General features: G+C 36.3%; 1 protein-coding gene across 1 annotated transcript in view; it reads left to right on the top strand.

Moving 5' to 3' along the window:
- The window catches only part of PEX7 (peroxisomal biogenesis factor 7), a 77,460-nt gene that overhangs the window by 48,829 nt on the left and 4,612 nt on the right, over positions 1-24,019 (top strand). The window contains exon 9 of the mRNA XM_019420485.2: positions 3,351-3,450. Coding sequence (XP_019276030.2) covers positions 3,351-3,450 — 100 coding nt within the window. The remainder of the gene's footprint in view (positions 1-3,350; positions 3,451-24,019) is intronic.

Below are 24,019 nucleotides of genomic sequence, written 5' to 3'. Positions count from 1 at the left end.
CTACAGTTCTGTAATATTTTTAATCATTGGAGGCCTGTCCAGTAGATTTACTTCCCAAGAGAGAGCTTAAATAGTCAGTGATTTCATCAGCAAAGAGACAAAAAGGCACCAAGTAGTATATGTGCTGGACCAAAACAAACATTACACTTAACGATAATATGCCTTATTTGACCAAGTAGTGATATATGTAGCCCGACGTCTCCAAATAAAAGGAGCCTATTTTGCTTATGCGATAGGCACATGAGGGCCCTCAGATCTATGGAAATGTACTGGACCTCTGAATCCAGAAAAGATCGCAAGGAGACACCTTGCAAGCCCCCTGAGTTGCAAATGTGAGAAAATGTGGAGAAACGCTCACCTCCCTCTTACTGCTCGCCCCTTCTTGGTGGAACTGGAATGGAGAAACCTAGAACAGTCCTGGAAGTGGCCACGTCAACGCATTAACAATGTTGGAGGGTGGGAATGAGGAAATGAATCGTATATTTCTTTTGTAATTCAAAAAACCATTAGCAACGGAAAAATGAATTATTATTGTGTGTAAACACATTGCTTAGCTTTTGATTTTCTCAACTTATTTAGCTTGTGCCATTTACTGTATTTAACTTGATAGTATTGATATTTTAGCTTACTGAAAATTATTTTTAAATTATAAATATTAATATTAATCTTCCTGATTGTTCTGGCTCCTGATCCCCTCGAGGTTAAGAAAGTCCAAGCCCAGGTCGTCCCTGTTCAGCAGACCCTCTCAAGGCAAAAGCTGGCTCACTTGTTGATGTGCTGCTCTGGGTTCAGTCTAGTTTTTACTGGAGTGTTCTTTACTGATGCTCTTAGTTTTTGTGGTGATGTTTGTTTTTAGGTGTTACCTAGCATTTTTTTTTTCAGTGAGAATGTTGATCTAGACATGTAGGTAGCCATTCAACTGGAAATGAACCTCTCATAAGTTTTGTACCATAATTTTTGTACACTTTGTGTATTACATAATTTCTATCCGAGCTGCGAACTGGATGTAATAAACTGATAGCACTTTTATGACTTTTGCTGGACTAACACTCCCTTCACCAAATTGTATCCTTAGAGTTTTAGCATGCATCTCGTTTGATGAATTTTTTGCAGATTGCAGGTAGATACCAGATAGTTTTTCCCAGGTTAAAGTTATGATGAGTGTGACTTTGTGGTGTGGAACTGTGTGATGCCATGACTGCCCATCAAGCTATGTATTAGAGCAAATTCAGCTGGACTTTTTTTTTTTTTTTTAGTTTTATTTATTTAAGTAATCCCTGCACCCAACATGGGGCTCAAACTCATGACCCAAACAAAGATCAAGAGTCACTCCCTCTACTGAGTGAGCCAGCCCTGTGTCCCCAGCTTCAGTTTTTGAATAGAGGTCCAGCCCTTCTGTATATGGGACTTCCCTTTTTCATACTTTCAAGCTGAAGTTGGATGGTTTCACACATGCATCCTTATTGGACATCCTCATTTTCTTAAGGCCCACCTGTCTTGCCCTCGGGGCAGCCTTTGCGTCAGCTGGTTCAAACAACAAAAATAGTAACAAAAGCTGCATCCCAGTAATTTGTCAGGAGGGTACAAATGAATCCTTTTGCTTTTTTTTTTTATCCTTAAAAAGTTCTACTGAAATTTGGAAACTAATTTTCATGCTTTGTCTAAAGACAAATGCCCATCCATTCTATTGAAATGAAACCTAAATCCCAAATGAAGTCAGAAAGCTAAATACTCTAGATTAAGATGACCTTCCCTTAGAATGATTCTACTAACCTGTCCTTTGGGATAAGGCCATTGACTCGTGAGTAGCAGCCTGTGAAACAACGTCTCTGTGTTTCCTTAAGAGATGTTGAGGATGCTTTTCATTTTTGTTTATCAATCTCCTTGCCAGTTCAAATTCACTTCCCTGTCCTCTTCCTCTAACTCATTTTTTTTGCCATATTAAATACATATTTTTAAAACCATTTTGAATATTTTTTGGAACATAGTGGGCATATACAAAATCATTTGATTACTGTATCAAATAATGCAAATCAGTGAATAACCATGTTTTAGAAACCAAATTACATGATGACTTATTTACTCTTGCTTATATAAACATTATCAAAATCTAGAAAATTAGGTTTCAGTACAGTATCTATCTCTTGACCCAAAGGAACAAATATGCAAAGACAGTGGCAGCCGCTATCATGATTTCTGAGAAGGACTGCAGCTTGTTCCCTCATTTATTTGAACAGGAAATTTTCAAAAGTAAAATCACTCTCCTTCAATATTTTGTAGATTTCAGTAATCTGATAAATGAGCTATTTATTCATTGTCTCTCTGGTACCCACACAGTGGTTTATCCATAGCAACAATCCTTTTCAAACTTAATAAGACCAACCCTGTATTTATTAGGGAAATAATACGACCAGGTAAAACAAACTATGGCTGTTGGTTCTGTGTATTTACTCTCTTTCAAAGAGATCCGCTAAACCTTCAGTGTGTTCCAGGTTACAGATCATTAGGGAGGCTGCATTGGAGTATGACTCTATGATTCTGAATGTGACATTTTTATGGAGTGTTTAGAGTCAAATAAGAAAGATGATGAGCAAATAAAGCTTTAGAAATAAAGTACTATTTTGTGTATTGAAAATAGGGCCAAGTTCCTCTGTACAGTGGAAATCAGAGACATATTATGGTAAATATTACCACCCCCCGTCTATAGAGGATAAATAGGATACTTAATATTGGCCCAGGAGAACACATTTCAGTTTTTCTTGACTCTAGAAATTACATTGATATGGAATTTATAAGAAAGGCTGTACCTCAAAAAGAAACAGTTTCAGAATTACAGAGAACAGATTCTTCTTAAAGAATCTGAATTGCTGTTGAAATGTAAATTAAACCTAAGATCTTTTCATGTCAGTTGTTGAGAAATGAAGTAGCATTTAAAATCATAAAATGTTAGCGTTCATGTAATCCAATATCCTTATTTTACAGTCATGAATGCTTTTAGAAATTGCTACAAAAGCCTAGTGTCTCTCATCTTAAATGTCCTTGTGCAATATAAAAAAAAATGTTTTCACTAAAATTTGTTAAGCTTCTATCCTTCAAGGTATACTAATGGAAATATAATAATCTTTTACAAGGGTAGGTTGATTAATAATTTCAGTTCTTTATGTAATAGAATGGAGTACATTTTTTCTTTATTAGATTTTTTAAAGTAGATCAGTAGTGGGGCTCTGTATTTATGAATTGGTTGAAACTGTTTTGATCAAAACTCTGCTATGGTAAATGTTTGTTTTTTCTTAGATACACTTTTTGGTAGTTTTGGCACTTAAATTATTTCCTTCTGTTTATATTCACAGATTCTGGAACTTTTCAAAGCCTGATCCTCTTCTTGAAACAGTAGAACATCATACAGAGTTTACCTGTGGTTTAGATTTAAGTCTTCAGAGTCCTACTCAGGTAATGGGTGCAGTCTCTGGATTTTTTTCTACCCATACAGTTCACAAATAGCTCTATGTGTGGCCTGTGTTGCTTTTAGGAACACACTTTTGCCTTTAGGGCAGTACAAAGTACATTTACTTAATTAACCTGATCTTTTTGTTCGATAAATATGAGCGTTTGAGTAGGCCTCTCCCAATGGATAGTGTGACAAGAGAAGAATGAAATGGGGAAGGATTGTCCTCAGAGGTTGGTGGGAGTCAAGACTGTATCACTAAGCAGTTGAGATGGTGGGTGGGTCATTTTTCTGTCGGGACTGTCACCCTCTTCTCCACTTGTCAAAAGAGAGGCTTCTGGTGGGGGAACCAAGTAGAGTAGAATGGCTACTGTTTTAATTAATAAACTTTATATTTTCCCCCTTTTGTTCTCTTAAGAACTTGAGAGTCAATATTTTGGACTTTAAATATTCTTCAGGGTTTTCTTATGCTGTGTCAGTTTTGGAAATTACAAACTTAGGTCAGAAACACAATAGTATTTTGAGTGATTAGGTGCTTTATAACACAGACTATGTGAAAACACCAACATATTCATGAAACAAAATATTATGTGGAAAATGTAGAATATGACTAAGAAATTATGTTTTTATGATGAATTTTATAACTTCGACAAGAAGCAAATCCAATTTCTTATTACTGTATTCTTAAATTTAAATGGATACTTGGGTTTTTTTTAATTTTAGGAACTTAAGACATAATTCTCAGTTTAAAATATTCTCAGATAAATAAAATAATCTCATTAGACATTAGAATATTCTCATTAACATTATAATAATTATTTTTACATGACTTAATGGCATCTAAGAAGAAAAGAAACTGAAGTAGTGATGGGCAAAATAGCATTATCTTTAATGTAAATACAATGTGCTTCAAATTAACTAGTTCCTTTCCTGAGAAATACATTTTTATAGATGACTTTTAATAAAATAACCATACCTGTTTGCTGTCCCAGTTAAAACAGTTGTAATGTATGTATTGAAATGTGGCGGTACCAAACAAAGGATCCTGAGTAAATACTTTCCTTTTCATATGTTTCTGTGAACCCATGCCACAGAAGTCCCAAACGGTGGCCTCCTTGACATACACAGTCACAGCAGTTCCTCCCCCAGAGTGCCAAGTGTTTTCCAAATTCTCCACACATGAACCACCTTATTAAAAGGAACTTTGTTTTCAGAGGATATATTAACCATACTTCTTAATCATTTCATGTTTATTAATCATATTTTAAAATCACTTAAATAATAAGAGATTTATTACATGGCCATATTTGTGTGTGTGTGTGTGTGTGTGTGTGTGTGTGTGTGTGTGTAGGCTGGTGACTGCCACCCATTTCTTCCAATTGAATAACCAAATTCCATTTGTGCTAAAGAAATAGTTGCTATTGAGAGCAAACAGGAATGGAGAAGCAGTCATCTTTTAGCTCTAAATAAGCATCAGGTTCAATGCCATAATATACAGTTCGATTGTACTAGAAATTTCCACTGAGTTAATTCATAGTGGCTCAGAATCTTGGGATTAGAAGGGACCTTAAAAATAAGACCACTCCTTCTCATTCATTTATTCTTTGTACAGATATTATCATGTCAGACCTTGTAGTAGGTACTGGGGATTCAGTGAGGAATGAAAATAAACATGGGCCCTGTCTTTATAAAGCATTTAGTCCACCATTGTATCAACTTCTCTCACAAATGAATGTGAACAGACAGCTGTGACAAGCCTATGAAGGAGAAGTACATTGTACCTCAAAGGTTCATAATTAGGGTAGATATTTAACTTATATAAAAAATCTGTAAGGAAGTGAGGCTCATCTTAGACCTGTTGGATGAGTAGGCATTAACTAATGAAGAGACAGAAGGGATATCCTAAATAGGCAGAAGTAATATTATATCATAGACCCTGTGACAGGGCAGCAGGGTAGGGGGGAGCATGGCTAGTACTTGAGAATGGAAGAAATTATTTCTTCCTGATTTATGGCATATTTCTCAACATTAGAATTTAAGAAAAATATGTCTGTTTACTTGTCATATTTTTAAAAATTGAGCGTTAAGATTATCAACTAAAGTTTATGTTTCTCCCTATTCTTCAAGGTCAGTCAACTTTGCTTTATATAATTTTTGCTATATATTGTAGGTCATACAAATTAAATATTGAAAGGTTTTTATTAATAGATCTTTTATTATTAATGTATTTTTAATGTTTTGAAAATATTACATAACTATTTTTCTGTTTCTCTTGATTTTCTTTGACATTCATTGATTCTGTATTTTATTCTGTCACATTTATTGAGTACTACAGCTGTGCAGGACTTAATTACAGTGTAGTGTGATATGTGCTAAAACAGAGGGAGGCAAAGGATGCCTTGGGAACATATGCCTTCATTCATATTTGTCAGGTGCCTACTAAATGCTGGGTCTTGTCCTAGGCACTAAGAATAAACCAGTGAACAAAGCAGACTAGATTCCTGCTGTCATGGAGCTTCCATATTATGGGAGAAATCAAATAATAAAGATGATTCAGAATAGGAGCAATTTGATAGAGAATGATGGGGTACTTTTGCTTGAATGGTCTGGGGAAGACTCTCCAAGAAAAGTGAAATGTGAGCTGATAACTGAACAGTGAAATGAAGCCAGCCATCCACAAATCTAAAGCAAGAATGTTTTTCACAGGGGAAACAACTGTCAAGTCCTTGAGATGCCAATGGGTTTGTTATTATTAAGGGACAGAAAGAAGGCCATGGTGGCTGGATCCTACTGAATGAAGGGGAAAGTGATAGGAACTAAGTAGGGGCCAAATTGTGTGAGGACTTTTAGGCCACACTGTGTTTGATTTTCTTTGTTATTGCCATTAGAGATTGAAAAGCAGAAGAATTATAGAAATTGATTTGTGGGTTCTCTTTATTGAGGTATAACTGACATTTCAGATGTACAGCATAATGATTTGACATTTAGGGGCGCCTGGGTGGCGCAGTCGGTTAAGCGTCCGACTTCAGCCAGGTCACGATCTCGCGGTCCGTGAGTTCGAGCCCCGCGTCGGTCTGTGTGCTGACAGCTCAGAGCCTGGAGCCTGTTTCAGATTCTGTGTCTCTCTCTCTGTGACCCTCCCCCGTTCATGCTCTGTCTCTCTCTGTCTCAAAAATAAATAAACATTAAAAAAAAATTTTTTTTAAAAGAAACTTTCAAATATATAGTACAGTATTATTAACTATAGTCACCATGCTGTATATTATATACCCAGGATTTATTTATTTTATAAGTGGAAGTTTGCAACTTTTGACCCCTTTCACCCATTTCTCCTACTCCTCACTCCGTGCTTTCTGGTAACCACCAATCTGTTCTCTGTATCTATGAGCTTGGTTGTTTTGTTTTTTTGGTTTTTGAGTTTTTTAAGATTCCACATATAGCAAGATCATATGGTATTTGCCTTTCTCTGTCTGATTTCTCTTAACGTTATGAGTTCAAGGTCCATCCATATTATCAAAAGTGATAAGATTTCATTCTTTTTTATAGCTTAATAGTTTTGTATATATGCTTTATTTTCTTTATCCATTCACCCATTGACAGACATGTAGTTATTTTTATATTGTGGCTATTGTAAATAATGTTGCAATGAACATAGGGGTACCTGTATCTTTTGAAATTAGTGTTTTCATTTTCTTTTGATAAATACCAAGAAGTAAAATCACTGGAGGGGTGCCTGGGTGACTCAGTCAGTTGGGCGTCCAACTTTGGCTCGGGTCATGATCTCACAGACCGTGAGTTCGAGCCCTGCGTCGGGCTCTGTGCTAACAGCTCAGAGCCTGGAGCCTGCTTTGGATTCTGTGTCTCCCTCTTTCTCTGCCCCCTCCCCTGTTCATGCTCTGTCTCTCTCTGTCTCAAAAATAAATAAAAACATTAAAAAAAAATTTTTTTTAAATCGCTGGATTGTATGGTAGTTCTATTTTTAATTCTTTAAGGGACTTCCATACTGTTTTCTATAGCAGTTGCACCTGTGTACATTCCTACCAATAGTTTATAAGGGTTCCCTTTTCTCCACACTTATTGCTAACACTTACCATTTCTTGTAATTTTGATAATTGCCGTCTTTCTTTTTCAGGAAAATGTCTATTCAGAGCTTGTGCCTGTTTTTTAATTGAATTATTGGTGGTTTTGCTATTGAGTTGTAGGAGTTCATTGTTTATCTTGGATATTAACCCCTTATCGCATATGATTTGCAAATACTTTCTCCCATTCTGCCTTTCATTTTGTTGATGATTTCCTTTACTGTGCAGAAGCTTTTTAGTTAGATGTCGTTCCCCTTGTTTATTTTTGCTTTTGTTGTCCTTCCTTTCAGAATCAAATCCAAATTCTTGTTGCCAAGACTGATGTCAAGGAGCTTACTGCCTATGTTTTTTTCTTGGAGTTTTATGGCTTCAAGTCTTTAATCCATGTCGAGTTAATTTTCGTATATGGGATAAGATAGTATCAGGTTTCATTCTTTTATATGTGGCTGTCCAGTGATTTGTGTTCTAATTTTATTTTATTTTTTATTTTTTTAAATGTTTATTTAATTTTGAGAAAGAAAGCAAGTGGGGGAGGGAAAGAGGGAGAGGGAGACAGAAGATCCAAAGTGGGCTCTGTGCTGATAGCAGAGAGCCCAATATGGGGCTCAAATCCACAAACTGTAAGATCATGACCTGAGCTGAAATTGGACTCTTAACTGACTGAGCCAGTCAGGCACCCCTGATTTGTGTTTTTAGGAGATCGTTCTGTCTGCTATGGGAGAATAGACGACAGGTAAAGCTGGGAGGGCAGCTTAGAGTGACTTGATGTAATCCAGGCCAAAGATAATGGTGCCTTAAAATCTAAGAGATTTTGAGATGGAAAGTTTCAGCATATATTAGCTTGAACCTTATAAAGTTGCTGGAAATTTCACATGGTTTACTTTGGAGATAGTAAGTAGGATTTGTTGATAGATTACAAATGGCCATCAAAGAAACAGGAAAATCAGTGGTTACTCCTAGAAAACAAGGATCTAGAAAACAAGGTGGACAATGGCTTAATTTGCTGAGATAAGGGAAGAAGAGGTAGCTGAGATAAGGGAAGAAGAGGTAATTTGGGATAGGAAACAATCTGGAGTTATATTGGAGATGTCTCCTGTTAGACATTCAAATGGAGATGTTAGGTAAATAGATTTAGGCTTGTCTACCTCAGGGAAGAGTTTAGGGTAACAGATACAAATTTGGGAGCTTTTGGCATAAAAATGATATTAAGACTCGGGGGCAGATTAAAATTCTCTAGAGAGAGTATATAAATAAAGAAGAAGCTCAGAAGGAATTCTAGAAGTTTGAAAGAAGAGAATCCAGTAAAGGGGATTGAGAAGGAATGGCCAGTAAGATAAAAAAGAAAAACTAGAAAAGTATAGTGTCTTTGAAGTTGAAAGAAGAAAGTAATTCAAGAAGGAAGACACTCCCACGTATTGCTGGTAGAAATATAAAATGTTGCAGTCACTTTGGAAAAGTTGACAGTTTCTTAAAAAGTTAAATGTAAATTTACCATACATTTCAGCAATTACACTCTTAGATAACTAACAAAAAGAGATGAAAATATAGGTCTGCACAAAGACTTGTGTGTGAATGTTCCTAGGCAAAAAGTGGGAGCAATCCAAATGTTAATCAGCTGCTGAAAGGATAAACAATGTGGTATATCAATACAATGGAATACTATTCAGGAGTAAAAAGGAACAGTTTGATACGTGCTACAACATAGATTAATCTCTGAAGCATTATGCTAATGAAAGAAGCCAGATGCAAAGACCATATGATGTATAATTTCATTTATAGAAAATGTCCAGAATAGGTAGATCTGTAGAGATAGAAAGGAGATTACTGGGTTATTTGGGGCAGGGGATGAGAATGGGAATTGTCTGCAGATGGACACAGAGGATTTTGGGGGGAATGATGGAAATGTTCTAAAACTGAATTGTGGTGATAACTGAACAGCCCTGTAAAGGCACTAAAAATCATTGACTCGTACACCTAAAATGGGTAAATTTTATGGTATTTAAGTTTCACCTTAGTGAAGATGTTTAAGAAAAAAAGAAATGGACATTCTGATATTCCCTAAGATACAAAAAGATGAAAAAGCATTCTTCCACTGTAAAAATAAGAAAAAGTCAGACAAATTACAAAATCAGACTTTGAACCCATCAGAGACCTGAGGTGGTAGGGCAGACAAGTGGCCTGAAGTCCAAGGAGGGATAGACCCCTCCTTCCAAGGAGAGATGGGACACCAGGACTGCTTTACTTGTGGCAGAGCACAGGAAGAAGATACAGCTGCTATACAAATATGAGATCCAGTGGGACAAGAGGACACTGTGTGAACAGATGAGGGATTTCAGCTGAGAGATAAAAATATAAGAAAGAGTCCAATGAAAGAAGTAGTTTATTTATAGTATCAGAGATGCAGTCCTTCAGTGTTCCCATCAGAAGACTCATCAACGAATTTAGAGACAGATAGCTCACTAGAAACTAGCCAAGCTGAAACAATATGAGAAAACAAGAATGAGGGAAATAAAAGAAATAAAAGAGAGCGTCTGGCATCTGTGGGATAATATCACATGTTCTTACATGTACGTAATTGGAGTCCCGAAGGGGAGAAAGCAAATAGGGAAGAAGAAATATTTAAAAACAATTTTCCAAAAATAATAAAAGTCAAACTACAGATTTGAGAATCCCAGAGAGGATTTAAACAAACAAACAAACAAAACAACACATCAAGGTATACCCATATTCAAACTGCTAAAAACCAAAGATAAAAAGAAATTTTTAAAGGCAGTCAGAAAAAAGAAATATCCAGGAGAATCTAGATAAGAATTACAGCAGACTTCATGTCAGAAACTATGTAAGCCACAAGACAGAGGAATGTTTTTTTAAAGTACTGAATGAAGGATGTAAAGGGGGATCTTTTGACTATAAAGAGGAAATTTCAGACAAAAGCTGAGAGCACGTCTGTGTTACAAGCAATGTTAAAGGAAGTTCTGTCAGAAGAAATATACTCAGACCAAATGAAAAGAAAGAGGCAGACAGAGGGAAGAGGGGAAGAAGGAAGGATAAAAGAAAGAAGGGAAGGCAGGAATGATGAGAGGGAAGGAAAGGAAGAAGAAAAAAAGAAAATACAGTAAAACCTTGGTTTACGAGCATAATTCGTTCCAGAAATGTGCTTGTTAATCCAAAGCACTTGTATATCAAAGCAAATTTCCCCATAAGAAATAATGGAAACTCAAGATGATTCATTCCACAACCCAAAAATATTCATATAAAAATGATTACAATGTTGTAATATAATACATAAAAAATACAAAACATAAAGAAAAATAAATTAACCTGTGCTTCCCTTTGAAAACCTTTGTGGCTGGTGTGATGGAGACAAGAGAGAGGAGGGTTATTGTGTAGGATAACTTTCACTATCACTGACAGAATCACTGCAATCTATTGGCTCAGTGGAATCTTTTTCTTTTCATGCAGCTTTAACAAGGAACCTATCCAATGACACTTGCTTTTGCCTTCTTTTGAGGATTTCACAGGAATGTGACATTGCATTGTCATTAAACAGATTTATTGTTTGCAATGTCACAGCCTTATTCAGGTGGTGCTTTTCTACAAAATTTTGCACTGTTTCCCACATTTTATACATCTCCCTAATATCTTTTAAAGTGAGGGATTCCTCCACCTTTTTCTCCTCCTCCTCTGCAGACAAGATGCAGACATAGACTTCTTACAAAATCTTGCAGTTTCAGCCATCACATACCTCATTTGTACTTCTCGATGATTTCCTTCTTAGCTTCCACTGTAATCGTCTCCTTCTTCTTACTGCCTTTCCTTTCAACCTTTTTCTGCATGGGGCCATTGTATTTGCTAGCACAGATGTTGACGACAGTACAGTATTAATAAACTCTTGTCATATACTGGATTTAATGTAATAGCAATAAGGCAGCAGAGGAAAGGTCCTATATCTGCAGGCAGCCTGACCTAGAGTGAAGCAAAGCATTCCTAAGCTTATTCTTGTATGGAAAAGCAAAGGACTGTCCATAGGTACTTCAAAGTGACAAAAAATACACTAATGCCAGTTGTGGGCACCTTCCAATGTTCTGAAAAGTCACTGATTTCTGCCAAACACCATGGCCTGAGACCAAGCATCTGAGCATAGGAGATGATCACCCACAATCCCACAACGAGAGAGAGAGAAGAACCATTGACTCAGTTGTGATCATGTGATAATGAGCATCACGTACTACTCCTATCGCAAGACATAGCTTGTTTATCAAGTTAAAAATTTATTAGAAATGTTTGCTCGTCTTATGGAACACTCACAGAACATTACTCGTAATCCAAGGTTTTACTATAACTGGAAATGGCAAAAAGTAAGTAAATATACAAGACAGTTTTAAGCTTAACATTAAGTTTTGACCTAAAACAAAAATAGGATTGTATGCAATATATTTGCATACAGTATATTATATAATTCATAGTATATGCAAAAGTTAAATGTATGACAACAATAAAACAAGAAAGAAGAATTGGAAGTACACTATTATAAAGTTATTACTATATATGAAGTCATATAATATTTGAAGGTAGATTGTGATAAATTCAAGATGTATATTGTAAACCCCATGTTAACCTCTAAGAAGTTTTAGAGAAGGAGCTATAACTATTAAGCTAATAGTGGAGATAATTATGAAAAATATCAATTATCTCAGCATAATGAAGGCCATATAGAAAAACCTACATCCAACATCGTGGTGAAAAACTGAAAGCTTTTCCTCTAAGATCAGGAATAAGACAAGGATGCTTGCTTTCACCATTTCTATTAAACACAGTATTGGAAGTTAGAACAATCAATCGAGAAAAAGAAAAAAAATGCATCTAAATTGAAAAGGAAGAAGTAAAATTAATTTCTTTTTGCCAAGGACATGATCTTATATGTGGAAGCCTTTAAATCAAAGTATTCAAAATTATACTAAATGTAAATGTTCTAGGTGTACCTGGATGACTCAGTGAGTTCAGGCACCATGTTGGGAATTGAACTTACTTAAGTAAAAAAGGAAGGAAGGAAGGAAGGAAGGAAGGAAGGAAGGAAGGAAGGAAGGAAGGAAGGGGGGAGGAAGGAAAGAAGGAAGAAAGGAAGGAAGAAAAAAGAAAAGAAAGGTAAATGATCTAAACATCCAAATTAAAAGACATATTAAAAGTGGTAGATATGTGAGAGATTTTGAGAAACTCACTAGGTCCAGACTATTGGATTTGGGATTCAAAGAAGTTTTCTAACTCCCAAGTTCTAGGATCTAGTTACTTTCTGTATATTTTCAGTGATGAATTTGTCTATGCTTCTCCCTGTGAATTTGTCTTTAAAAATTTATTATTCTTTTTTTCAAACTAAGATGATGACCTCAACCAATATATTTTTTACGTATCTAGCATGAGCACATTTTAACACAAATATTTGTATTGTTTATATTATTAATTTATGTTTTTGCCAAGTAGAATTTAACTCCTTTGTAGGGAGATACTAGTTAAGTTCTTGGTGCATGTCCCTATTTTTCTCACACTTACTTTATCTCAGTTATCTATTGCTATAAAACAAACTCTCCCACAACTTAATGACTTAAACAATAATTTTCTTTGCTTACAATTCTGTGAGTCAACAATTTGGGCTGGGCTCAGCCAGGCAGTTCTGCTGGTCTCACCTTGGGTCCCTCATGTGACTCCGGTCACCTGGTGACTTAACTAGAGCTGGATGGTCTAAGGTGGCCACACTCCCGTGTCTAGGGTGTAGTGCTGGTTGTCATCTGCGTCACGTGTCCCCAGATGAGCTCAGGCTTCTTCACTTAGCAGGTGTAGATTTCCAACAGGGCAAGAGTAAAAGCTGCCAGGTATCTCCAGCACTAGATTTAGAAGTTCACACAGCAGTCCACCTGTTGCAAAGCAAGTCACGAGGCCAGCTCAGAGTCAGAGAGTAAGAAAAATAGACTCCATTTCTTGGTGGGAGTAGCTGCAATGAATTTGTAGCCATTTAAAAATCCATCACATTAACCTTTTGTTGGTATAGTTGGCAGTTTAAGTTATTTTTGACATATTTATCCTTTATTCTCACAATATGTGGTCAGGTTTACTGATTGCATGTTAATTTCACCCTTTGTTCATATTTTATTCCCTTAGAAAGTATCTTTCTCTCACCTTTTAGAAAGTACCTTCCCATCTGTTTTTAAAAATTTGTTGTCTCTTGTGATCTTAACAGCCATAGGACTTTGCTGACGTTATTTTAGGTCTTTGTGTCTTAATATATTCTTTATCTTAAAAGAGATTTATCTGAGTTCTTGTATTTCTAATGCCTTTTTCTTTTTTTAGCGTCTCTTTTCTTAGAGATCTGAAAAATGAGATTCAAAAGCATTCTTGTGTTATACCTCCTTTCTTCTTGACAGACGTAAGATCTTGTCTTTAAAGGTTTAAAACTTGACAAATAAGTACCTAGGGTCATTCTTTGAGGATAATTGCTGAAAAATGCTCTATGCCCCCTCTTGTTAACCAGGATGAAGTTATCTTTCAGTTCAGAAAATTTTTCTTTGATTTTTTTCCCCTCTGATCATGATTTGTACAGCTCTGGCATTTTCTCTTTTCTCTCTTATCCTTATTACTTCTAAATTAGATACCCTTTTTCTGTTTTTAGACATATGATCCTAGACCTGTAATATTCCCTTTTGTATAATTAGAATTTTCTGTATTAATATATTTTTAGAATTCCTGACTTTGTGCTCTGCAGTATCAACCTTGCTCCTTTGAGTGCTCATTGATGTTTAATTTAGTACTTATAATCTGAGAATAGGTTTACATATTGTTACACATTCCTTTTGGGTGACAGTTATTTCTCTTTTTTTTTTTTTAATTTTTTTTTCAACGTTTTTTATTTATTTTTGGGACAGAGAGAGACAGAGCATGAACGGGGGAGGGGCAGAGAGAGAGGGAGACACAGAATCGGAAACAGGCTCCAGGCTCCGAGCCATCAGCCCAGAGCCTGACGCGGGGCTCGAACTCACGGAGCGAGATCGTGACCTGGCTGAAGTCGGACGCTTAACCGACTGCGCCACCCAGGCGCCCCGTTATTTCTCTTTTTAATGTCTTCTAAGGTAGACATTATTAGTTCATTCCAAAATATAATCTCTATGTTTCATGAAGTTGATCTTTTTTTTCTCATGATGAAATTGGGAAATAACATTCAGAAGAAAGAGAAAAGATTTCCATAATCATGCCACTTTAGAAAGAATCTCTGTGATACCATATTAGTATGTTTCTTTCCAGTCTTTTTTTTTTTTTTTTTTTTTTTAGAAATTTTTATTTGAAGTGTAACATCCCTGTTGGAAAATGCATTTATTTATTTATTTATTTATTTATTTATTTATTTATTTAGTGAAAATGTACATATTTTAAATAAGCAGCTCAATTAAGTTATCAAGAAAGGACCACACCTGTGTAACCTCATTCAGGTGAAGATATAGAGCACTACCAGCATCCTAGAAAGCTCTCTTGTGTTTCCTCCCACATCTTTCCCCCTTATCCTTCCCCAAAGTAACTACTCTTCCAGTCATTTTCCATATATATGCATATTTTTCATAGTTGTGGTTATATTATATAGGTAGATTTATCTTCTGGGACTCCTAAAATTCTTGATAAATATAATCTCAATTGAGTGGATACCCTAGGCTATCCATGATAGGAACATGTATGCACTAAAAACAATTTTGTTTAATTGGGCAAAAGAAATTTTGTATATTTTCATTTTGTTTCAGTGGAAGATGCTTAGATTTGGTTCTGATTTAAACTAGTTCTATAGATGTGTTTTTAAAAGTACCTTTGACTTTGTTGACATTTTAGTAAGAAAATATTAGAAATACATACATATATTGAAACATTATATTGTACACCTAAAACTAACATAATGTTACATGTCAGTTAATCTCAATTAAAAAATAAAATTATAATGAAATTTTTAAAAATTAGGTGTCATTTAAAAATTCAGCTCAGGAACGCCTGGGTGGTTCAGTCAGTTGAGCGTCTGACTTCGGCTCAGGTCATGATCTCACGGTTTGTGAGTTCAAGCCCCACATCAGGCTCTGTGCTGATATCTTAGAGCCTGGAGCCTGCTTTAGACTCTGTGTCTCCCTCTCTCTTTGCCCCTCCCCCACTCACACTTCTCTCTCTCTCTCTCTCTCTCTCTCTTTCTAAAAAATAAATAAACATTTTTTAACAATTAAAAAAAAGATTCTTTCTCCCCTTCCCTCAGCCCCTCTCTCCTACTCACATGCTCTCTCTAAAATAAAATTTTTAAAAAATTTTAAAAAATATTCTTTCTCTCTCCCTCTGCCCCTCTCCCCCACTCCCCAGCTCTCACTCTCTCTCTCTCTCAAAACTAAAAATAAATTTAGAAAAATTCAGCTCATATTTTGATTCAAACTTTTATGTCTACAATCTTAGATGTAGGTTGGTAGTGCATAAAAATATTTTGAAATTCTCAGTATGAGGTTGGAAAATTTGATTTTAGAAGAAGACCAGCATTATTGGTAGTAGGATAACCATATCTTTTTCACTTTTTATCTGAGGTGATATTTTCTACATTTGTCACAGACTGGCTTTAGAGTTGAAAAAGAACATGTGCCAGAAGCATCCAGTGTCTTCAGGCATTCGTCTCTGTTGTTTCCTTTTTGATGCTTTCATAGTTGTGTGACTTTTAGCTTAAAATTCTGGGGGCGCCTGGGTGGCTTGGTCGGTTGAGCGTCCGACTTCGGCTCAGGTCGTGATCTCACGGCCCGTGAGTTCGAGCCCCGCGTCAGGCTCTGTGCTGACAGCTGGGAGCCTGCAGCCTGTTTCAGATTCTGTGTCTCCCTCTCTCTCTGCCCCTCCCCTGTTCATGCTCTGTCTCTCTCTGTCTCAAAAATGAATAAACGTTGAAAAAAAAATTAAAAAAAAAATTTCTGTTACAAGGGCCAGTTTTCCCCCAGGTGTAAAACATTCCCAGGCTCAGCTTTGTAGGTTCTTGGATGTGTTCCTAAGTCAGATGTGTTACCCTGTGTCTACAGCCTACTGTGCTTCATAGACAACCCTTAGCAGTGAGAACTTCCAGAATTGTTCCCACCTTAGTCTCTGCTGCCTCTGGGATCCCAATCCTGAATCATGCACTTTTCTTACCTCCTTGTCATTGTTTCTGAAAAACCAGGCAAAATTGCTGACTTGGCACACTACAGTTTACTTTTTCAGAAAAAAATTTCATCTGGGTTCTTGGTCCTACTCAACTTACCTTTGAAGTCGCTTTGATTTTTTCAAAAATCACATGTTTTGTGCGCATTCTCCACGTCTTTTCTCAGCCTTCCACAGTATCATGAACACTGAACATTTGACTTTACTTCCTACTTGATTGTAAAAATAGACAAGAATGAATAAATATCTTCTTCCATCTCTATGACCTCAAAATATTTATGTTCTATCTCTGTTTCCCCTTCTCTCCAGCAGGTGCCTGATTTTCTCACTGGCTTCCTCATCCAGGTCTTTCCTCCCTCAGTTGTACACTGTGTTTCAGATCTTCATTCAGTTCTGTTGTCTATTTTCAAAACTCACTTGGCCTCACTGTCATATCTCCCTACCAGTAAATTTGGGTTTTCTTCCATTATTAGACATCAAGAATTAGTAGGTTTACCTGCTGCTTTTAGTTTCTCAAAATCATCATTCTCTTTTTAAGCCCCTATGTCAGTCTGCCTCTCATCATTCAATTGAAGTTAAGCCCAAAGAGGTCACCAGTAAACTCCTAAAAACCAAGTTAGCCTTTTCTCACACTTCTTTCTTCTTTATCTATTAAAGAAAAATCTTCCCCTCCTATTACTTTAATGCTAATTGTGCTAACCTCATCTTCCTAACCCCTTTGCCAAATGTCTTTATCTCCTTTGCCAGTTTCTTCCTTACAATCCTTACAAAAGTAGACATTCTTCAATATCCAATTCTTAGTCCTCTTACTTGTATGTACCTTTTCCTTGAAGCTGTCATTTTATTATACGCTAGTGATTCTTGTCCCATTTATCCAATCGTGTTTACTGTATGATCTCAGTAGATGTCTTACTTTTTTTCCTCTGGTATTCTTAATTGATTGTGTGATGGGCTAGACCTGAGAGTCATTCTAGTTTTCTTGTCTCCCTAAATTCAAGTGTGCATCAAGTTGATGAATTTTTCCTCACCAATATCTCTGAAATCTGGACCATTCGTTCCCTTCTAGCTCTACTGCCTTAGGTAAGCATTTATTAGTATCTCTGCTGTGGTTACCACAATAATCTCCTAACTGGTCCCTAAACTCTTTTCATCATTCCATTGATTCTCAACGCTGCTTCAGGGGAGAGCTTTCCATAATGCAAATCTGTCCTTTGTCGGTGGCTTCATTAAAGGTAGGAACAAGACGAGAATCACCATCTTTACTACTGATCGTCAACATGGTTCTAAAAGGTATAGCCAGTCAGTAACAGAAGAAAACAAGATAGGATATAAATATCTTTAAAAGGTAGAAATATTGACATGGCGTTCTTCATATTGACTCTGTATGATTGTCAGTGTTATAATCCAGAACATCAGCTTTGAACCTATTAAAAACAATGAGAGAGTTCAATAAGATCAGTAAAAATGTACAAAAATGAATACTGTGTAGATGTCAATAATCATCAGTTAGAAAATCAAATGGTAAAAATTACTTTTGCGGGGCAACAACTGTGTGTGCATGTGTGTGCCTTTGTGTGATGATACGCAGAGGAAAACAAATTTTAAATGTGCAGGATTCTAGGTAAAGAAATTATGTGTATTTATCAAGAGACCTTTAAAAAGGTTAGAATAAGTGAACAGACCTACCATGTTCCTGCAACAGAGTACTTTTTTTTTTTTTTTCCTCATCACTGTCCTGTTTTATGTGTTTCTCATCTCATAAAGATACTGCATTTGCCTCCCAGCAGGTCTTTCTCATTTTGGCACTCATGATCAGCCACTCCTGCGATGCTCTTAGCTACTCTCTTATCCTTCTGCCACCCTACTTACATGCCTGCTTTAATTTACAAATCAGCACAGTTAAATTATCACCTTTAGCATGTCATCTAGAAACCTGCAAGAGGCAGCCCATTACCTTCAAGATAGAGTCTGAATTTCTAATCTTGCTTTTAAGATTCACTATAATCTGTATTGCTTTGTTTTTTTTTTTTTATGTTTATTTTTGAGAGAGAGAACACATGTGGGGTAGGGCCAGAGAGAGAGGGGGACAGAGGATCCAAAGCGGGCTCTGCACTGACAGCAGAGAGCCTGATGCAGGGCTTGAGCGTATGGACCATGAGATCATGACCTAAGCGAAAGTGGGATGCTTAATGGACTGAGCCACCCAGGTGCCCCATATAATCTCTATTGCTTTCTAATTTTATTTCCCACTATCCTATGTAATCCCTCTATTACCTACCAGTCGTATTTTGTTATTTGTCATCTCCATATTTCTTCTGCCTGTACAAAGTATTTCTGCCTTTCAAAGTCCAGAACAAGTTCTTCTCTTCTTTCCTTTTTTGCTTCAGTAAATATTTGAGCGCCAACTCTCTACCAGGAGATACATAGTAGATTAATGCAAACTACTTGATGTATATGTACTAAATAAATATTGAACGAATGAGCGAGTGAGTGAATGAATGAATGAATGAAAAGAATTTGTTTTAGTATATCCGTCAACTCTTTCCTTACTTTTACTTAAACTCCATAATCATTAACATGATAAACTATGTTCTTCTCTATAGTCACTTCCTACTATAAGTTGGTAGAGTAGGTAAAACGTGTTCTTTCTCTAGCTCATAATTTAATACACTTCAACATAATAACCAGTCTGCCTTTTCCAAATTTAGAATTGACTATTAGAGATTTTTTTTCATTCTCTCTATATCCTTCTGCCTGTTTCTTTTGTTCGTTTTTACTAAAGAGGCCATATGTCATACAGATAATTACAATAAATTGAACAAGTTTCCCAAGGGCAAAAGCAATTGTCCACAAAATTGAGAGAAAAGAGTATAATGAGAGAAAAGAGTATAAATAGGAAATGGGAAACTTGTCAGTACACTAAATCTCTTACTGGGACAGTAGGAATTCTTTCTTATATTTACAGCCATATTACATCATTTGAAATAAGTTACCTTATCAGTGGCCTGTGTAAACATTTTAATACAATGGAAAGAATTGATAACATTAAGGACTATAATGCATTTTCTAAATTATATATGTATTTAAAGCTATTTTCATTACAAGGTTTCCTTTTCCAAAATTTGCATTTCTATAACCATTATTATTCTGGATGTTCTATAAGAGGTCTTATTTGATCCACCAGTGGCATATTTTTATTATAAACTTTCTATCGACTGGATTTGTTTATTTAATATCCTTGGGCCTGCTGTAGAATCTAGCCAGTACTTTGCACATAGGAAATGCTGAAATATTTGTATAATACAGTTGCTCCCAAGCATTCTGTGTGTGACATTGTCATGATGTGTATGCCATAGCTGTATTTAGAAATTAATAGGCTATATTGATAATACATTTCTATTCCATTTTTAAAGAAGCCTTCATTATATGTTTTAAAGAATCGACATAGCAGGAAATTCATATTTCTAATTAGTGTGCTTATTCCTCAAACTTAGAAATACTTGTTTTGCTATCAAAAGTGAAAATAAAATAACTAAAAATATAACTTATATGGAACTTTATCCTATTAGTTATTCATTATGTAGAAGATAGAAGATTTTAAAAAAATGATGAAGAAGATTCTGTCTTCAAGTTTCACATTAAGTAAAGAAATATAACATTTTGACAGACTACTTTTCCTCTAACGTTGATAACTATAATTTTGAGTTTTAATGAGAAGATGTGCATTTTGATGTCAGATTAAAGGGAATTCAGACAGCCTAGGGATGACACATACTACGGTAGAGGCTTGCAGGTTAAGGAATCAATTTTCCGCTTGAATATCCTTGGGCAGAAGGGGCTGAGTCCGCAGGCTCCGACCCCATGGTGTCCACATACACACTCACCGTCAGGGGAGAGGGTCAAACGAGATGGGCCTTGGCAGCCAGCCTTCATGAAACCCTAGATGGGAGTCAGACACGAGTCAGAAAAAAAGCCTATCTCGAAAGATTAAGAGTTTCATCTGAGGAGTTACAATGCAATTTAGCGGTCTTAAAGCTAGAACTTTTAATCCTTCATTTATTTGTATTTATTCCACTGCCTAGAACACGTCCCTTCTCTCCAGTGTGTCCCCACCCCCACAAACAACAGCAACAACAAATGCTGTCTGTCTGAGGCACACTTCTCCTGGAAGCCGCAGCTTAGATGATGTTTCTCCCTGAATACATCCACTTTCCTCACATTTGGTTATAGCGACCCCTTCCCTACTTGTCCTGGACGCTATAATTCCTCTATCGTTGCCCATATCTCGCTGCATTGTCTGTGTCTGTTTACTTATTCATTTCTCTGCTGGACTCCAGATCTGTGGAGTCAGAGATCAGGACCATCTTGTTTACTGTAGTGTCCTCAGCATACTTCTGACGGAGGACATGCTCAATAAATATTTGTTAAATAAATTAATATATATGTGTGTGTGTGTGTGTGTGTATATATATATATATATATATATATATATATATGAATTATGTTTTTTATGGCTTTGTAATGCAGAGGAATAGTTGACGAACAGTTCCTGGGACATAAAAGAAAGCTGTCTGTGAAGTCTCTTTAAATAATATTCATGACACTCAAAAATCCTGTAAAACCTATACAACCTATTGCCTTCACTGAGATCTCTAACCTCATACCTGACTAGGTGCTCCTCCCCATGAATGAGACTCTACCCCAGAAAATCCTTGGAGGAGGAAAACCAGTGCTCAAACGTGCATTCATTCATTCATTCATTCATTCAACAGGATTTACTAGTTTTACCATATATAAAACGTAAGGAATACAGATTTGGTCAAGATAGATAATTTCTGACTCTAAAAAAAGAAAACCCTCTTCAGGTTTAATTACACAAAAATGTTTACATCCATATGTGAATGTTGTTAGAAAACAGAGACCGTATTACCCAGCATGCTTTCATTTTCTTCCTGGTCATCATAAAGCAACAGGGCCTGATTTATTGTACAAGTGTTTTAATGTGTTCAGCTCTAATGCCTGAAAGCTTTTGCTCTATTTGTCCCTTTTATAACAGACCTTTCCCCCCTAAATCTGTATATTATTTTGTCCTGTGCATTAATCTCTAAACCACTTCAGTCCATTTAGAACTCAACAGGATGGGGTGTCTGGGTGGCTCAGTTGGTTAAGTGTCCCACTCTTGGTTTCGACTCAGGTCATGATCTCAGGGTTCATGGGATCAAGCCCGGCTTGAGGTTTCTGCAATGGACGTGGAACCTGCTTAGGATTCTCTCTCTCCCTGTCTGTGCCCTCCTCACACATTCTCTCTCTCTCAAAATAAATAAGCTTTAAAAAAAAAAAAAAAAAAAAAAAAAAAGAAACCTCAACAGAGTGCAAATATCAAATAAAATAAATAAAAATATTGGTTTTAACCATAGCTTACATGATTAATACAATTTTCTCATGTTTTTAAGTAGAAATTCTGGATTCTGGCTCATGCAGAACAAGATCACGAAGCTACATAAACTCTGGGTGTAGGAATGCTTCAGGGAGGGCTGGTGTTTTTCTTCAAAGATAGTTTAGTCATGTTTCTTTTTCCTTAGTTCTCCTCCCAATTCGCTATCTTCCTACCACATATCAACCTACCAGATTTGAACCTTAAATTTTAAATAAATGTGAAAATATGGCATAAGATGTTTTCCATTATATTAGTGGCAGATGAACTTTTTCTTTCTCAAGAAAGGAAGAGAATTCTCCCTCAAGAATATTTGAATCTGGGGCACCTGGATGGCTCGCTCAGTTAAGCATCTAACTCTTGATTTCGGCACAGGTCATGATCTCACGGTTCATGGATTTGAACCCTGAATCGGGCTCTAGGCTGACAGTGTGGAGCCTGCTTGGGGTTCTCTCTCTTTCCCTCTCTCTCTGCCCCTCCCCTGCTCACTCACTCATGCTGTCTGTCTCTCTCTCTCAAAATAAATAACAAAAAAAAAAAAAAAAAAAGAAGAAGATTTGAATCCTACTAAATTTGGGATTTTTTTTTTAATCAGCAGCAAAAAAATTCCTGCACTTGACAAAAGCCCAGTTAAGAAAATTGATATACATCAGGCGTTCTCTATCTGGGGTTCTCCATTCTGGCTGCATTTTAGAATGTTCCCTAGGTGATTATAATACTCAGTTGGGGAATGCTCTGGATTAACTTTTTTTGAGAATCTGAAGAAAATGATTGATTCTTTCTACCCTCCTACCAAAATATATATATACACACAAAATGTTGCATTTACAGACTCTGAATTCCCTCTGTGAGCTTGATTTGGAAATCCCAGGCTGTACATCAGCCCTGGGTGATACCAATGAAGCTGACCCCCAGTACCACACTTTGAGAACCAGTGCTTTGAGGATAGGGACCAGCCCTCTGTGTTTTCATAAGTCTCCCAGGTGATTTAGTGTGCTTTAGCACACTAAAGCTTAAGAACCACTGCCCTAAAGAAAGACTTCCAGAAAACGACAGTTGAATAGAATGCTTTTGGCTTATTTCAGGGTTAGATGTTTGAAAAAACAGCCATATGAAGAATGACTTTGTATTTTTTGTAAAACCACTTTTTCGGCACTGAATGACTTTTGTGATGGAAGCATGTTATATATTTCTCTTATAGCCAGTCAAGTGGTAAGAAAAATTTTATCTCTTCCAATGAACTCGTAAAATGATCATGATATTTGCATATCTTACATTATCGTTCGCTTTTTTTTTTTTTTCTGCCTTTGCTGCCAGGAGATGTAGAGCTCAATTTCATGCCCAATTTTAGCAATTATTCTTAGCTTTGTTTTCTAGCATAATTATCTGCCTATTCTTTCATTTCATGTTTGTTCTTTTAATGAAATGGCTTTTCTGTTACCGTGTTATCTCCTGTGAGAAAGCAAGTGTCGTTACGTTCTATAGAAATAAATAACGGTTACCCTGTTGAGGCAAATAAGCTATATTCCTGTCTGTGGCCATGTTAAAGAATAATTTCAAAACAGTGATCATGACTCTCACACAGATGTATTATGAACATGGGTTAAAGATTTATGCAACTCATGATAGATTTTACAACTAGCTCAGAAGAACCAAAGAACAGACATATATAGACAATCACTGAATGCTGAGATGCACCTACTAATAGGTGCAAAACTGGTCGATATCCACAGGGCAATAAAGTGTAATGGTTGGAATTCACTCTGGGGGGTAGGAAGAAGCATCAGTTGCAGGTCCACAGGACAACATTCACTTGCAACTTTAATGGATGAGAATCATTTGATTACTATCAGTTTTCTATGACTTTCAGAGCTGTAA

The sequence above is a fragment of the Panthera pardus genome, unplaced genomic scaffold (assembly GCF_024362965.1).
Source record: "Panthera pardus isolate Hobbes unplaced genomic scaffold, ASM2436296v1 HiC_scaffold_17, whole genome shotgun sequence".
NCBI lineage: Eukaryota > Metazoa > Chordata > Mammalia > Carnivora > Felidae > Panthera > Panthera pardus.
Note: the sequence above shows the minus strand (reverse complement) of the source record. Positions and strands in the feature narration are given on the sequence as shown.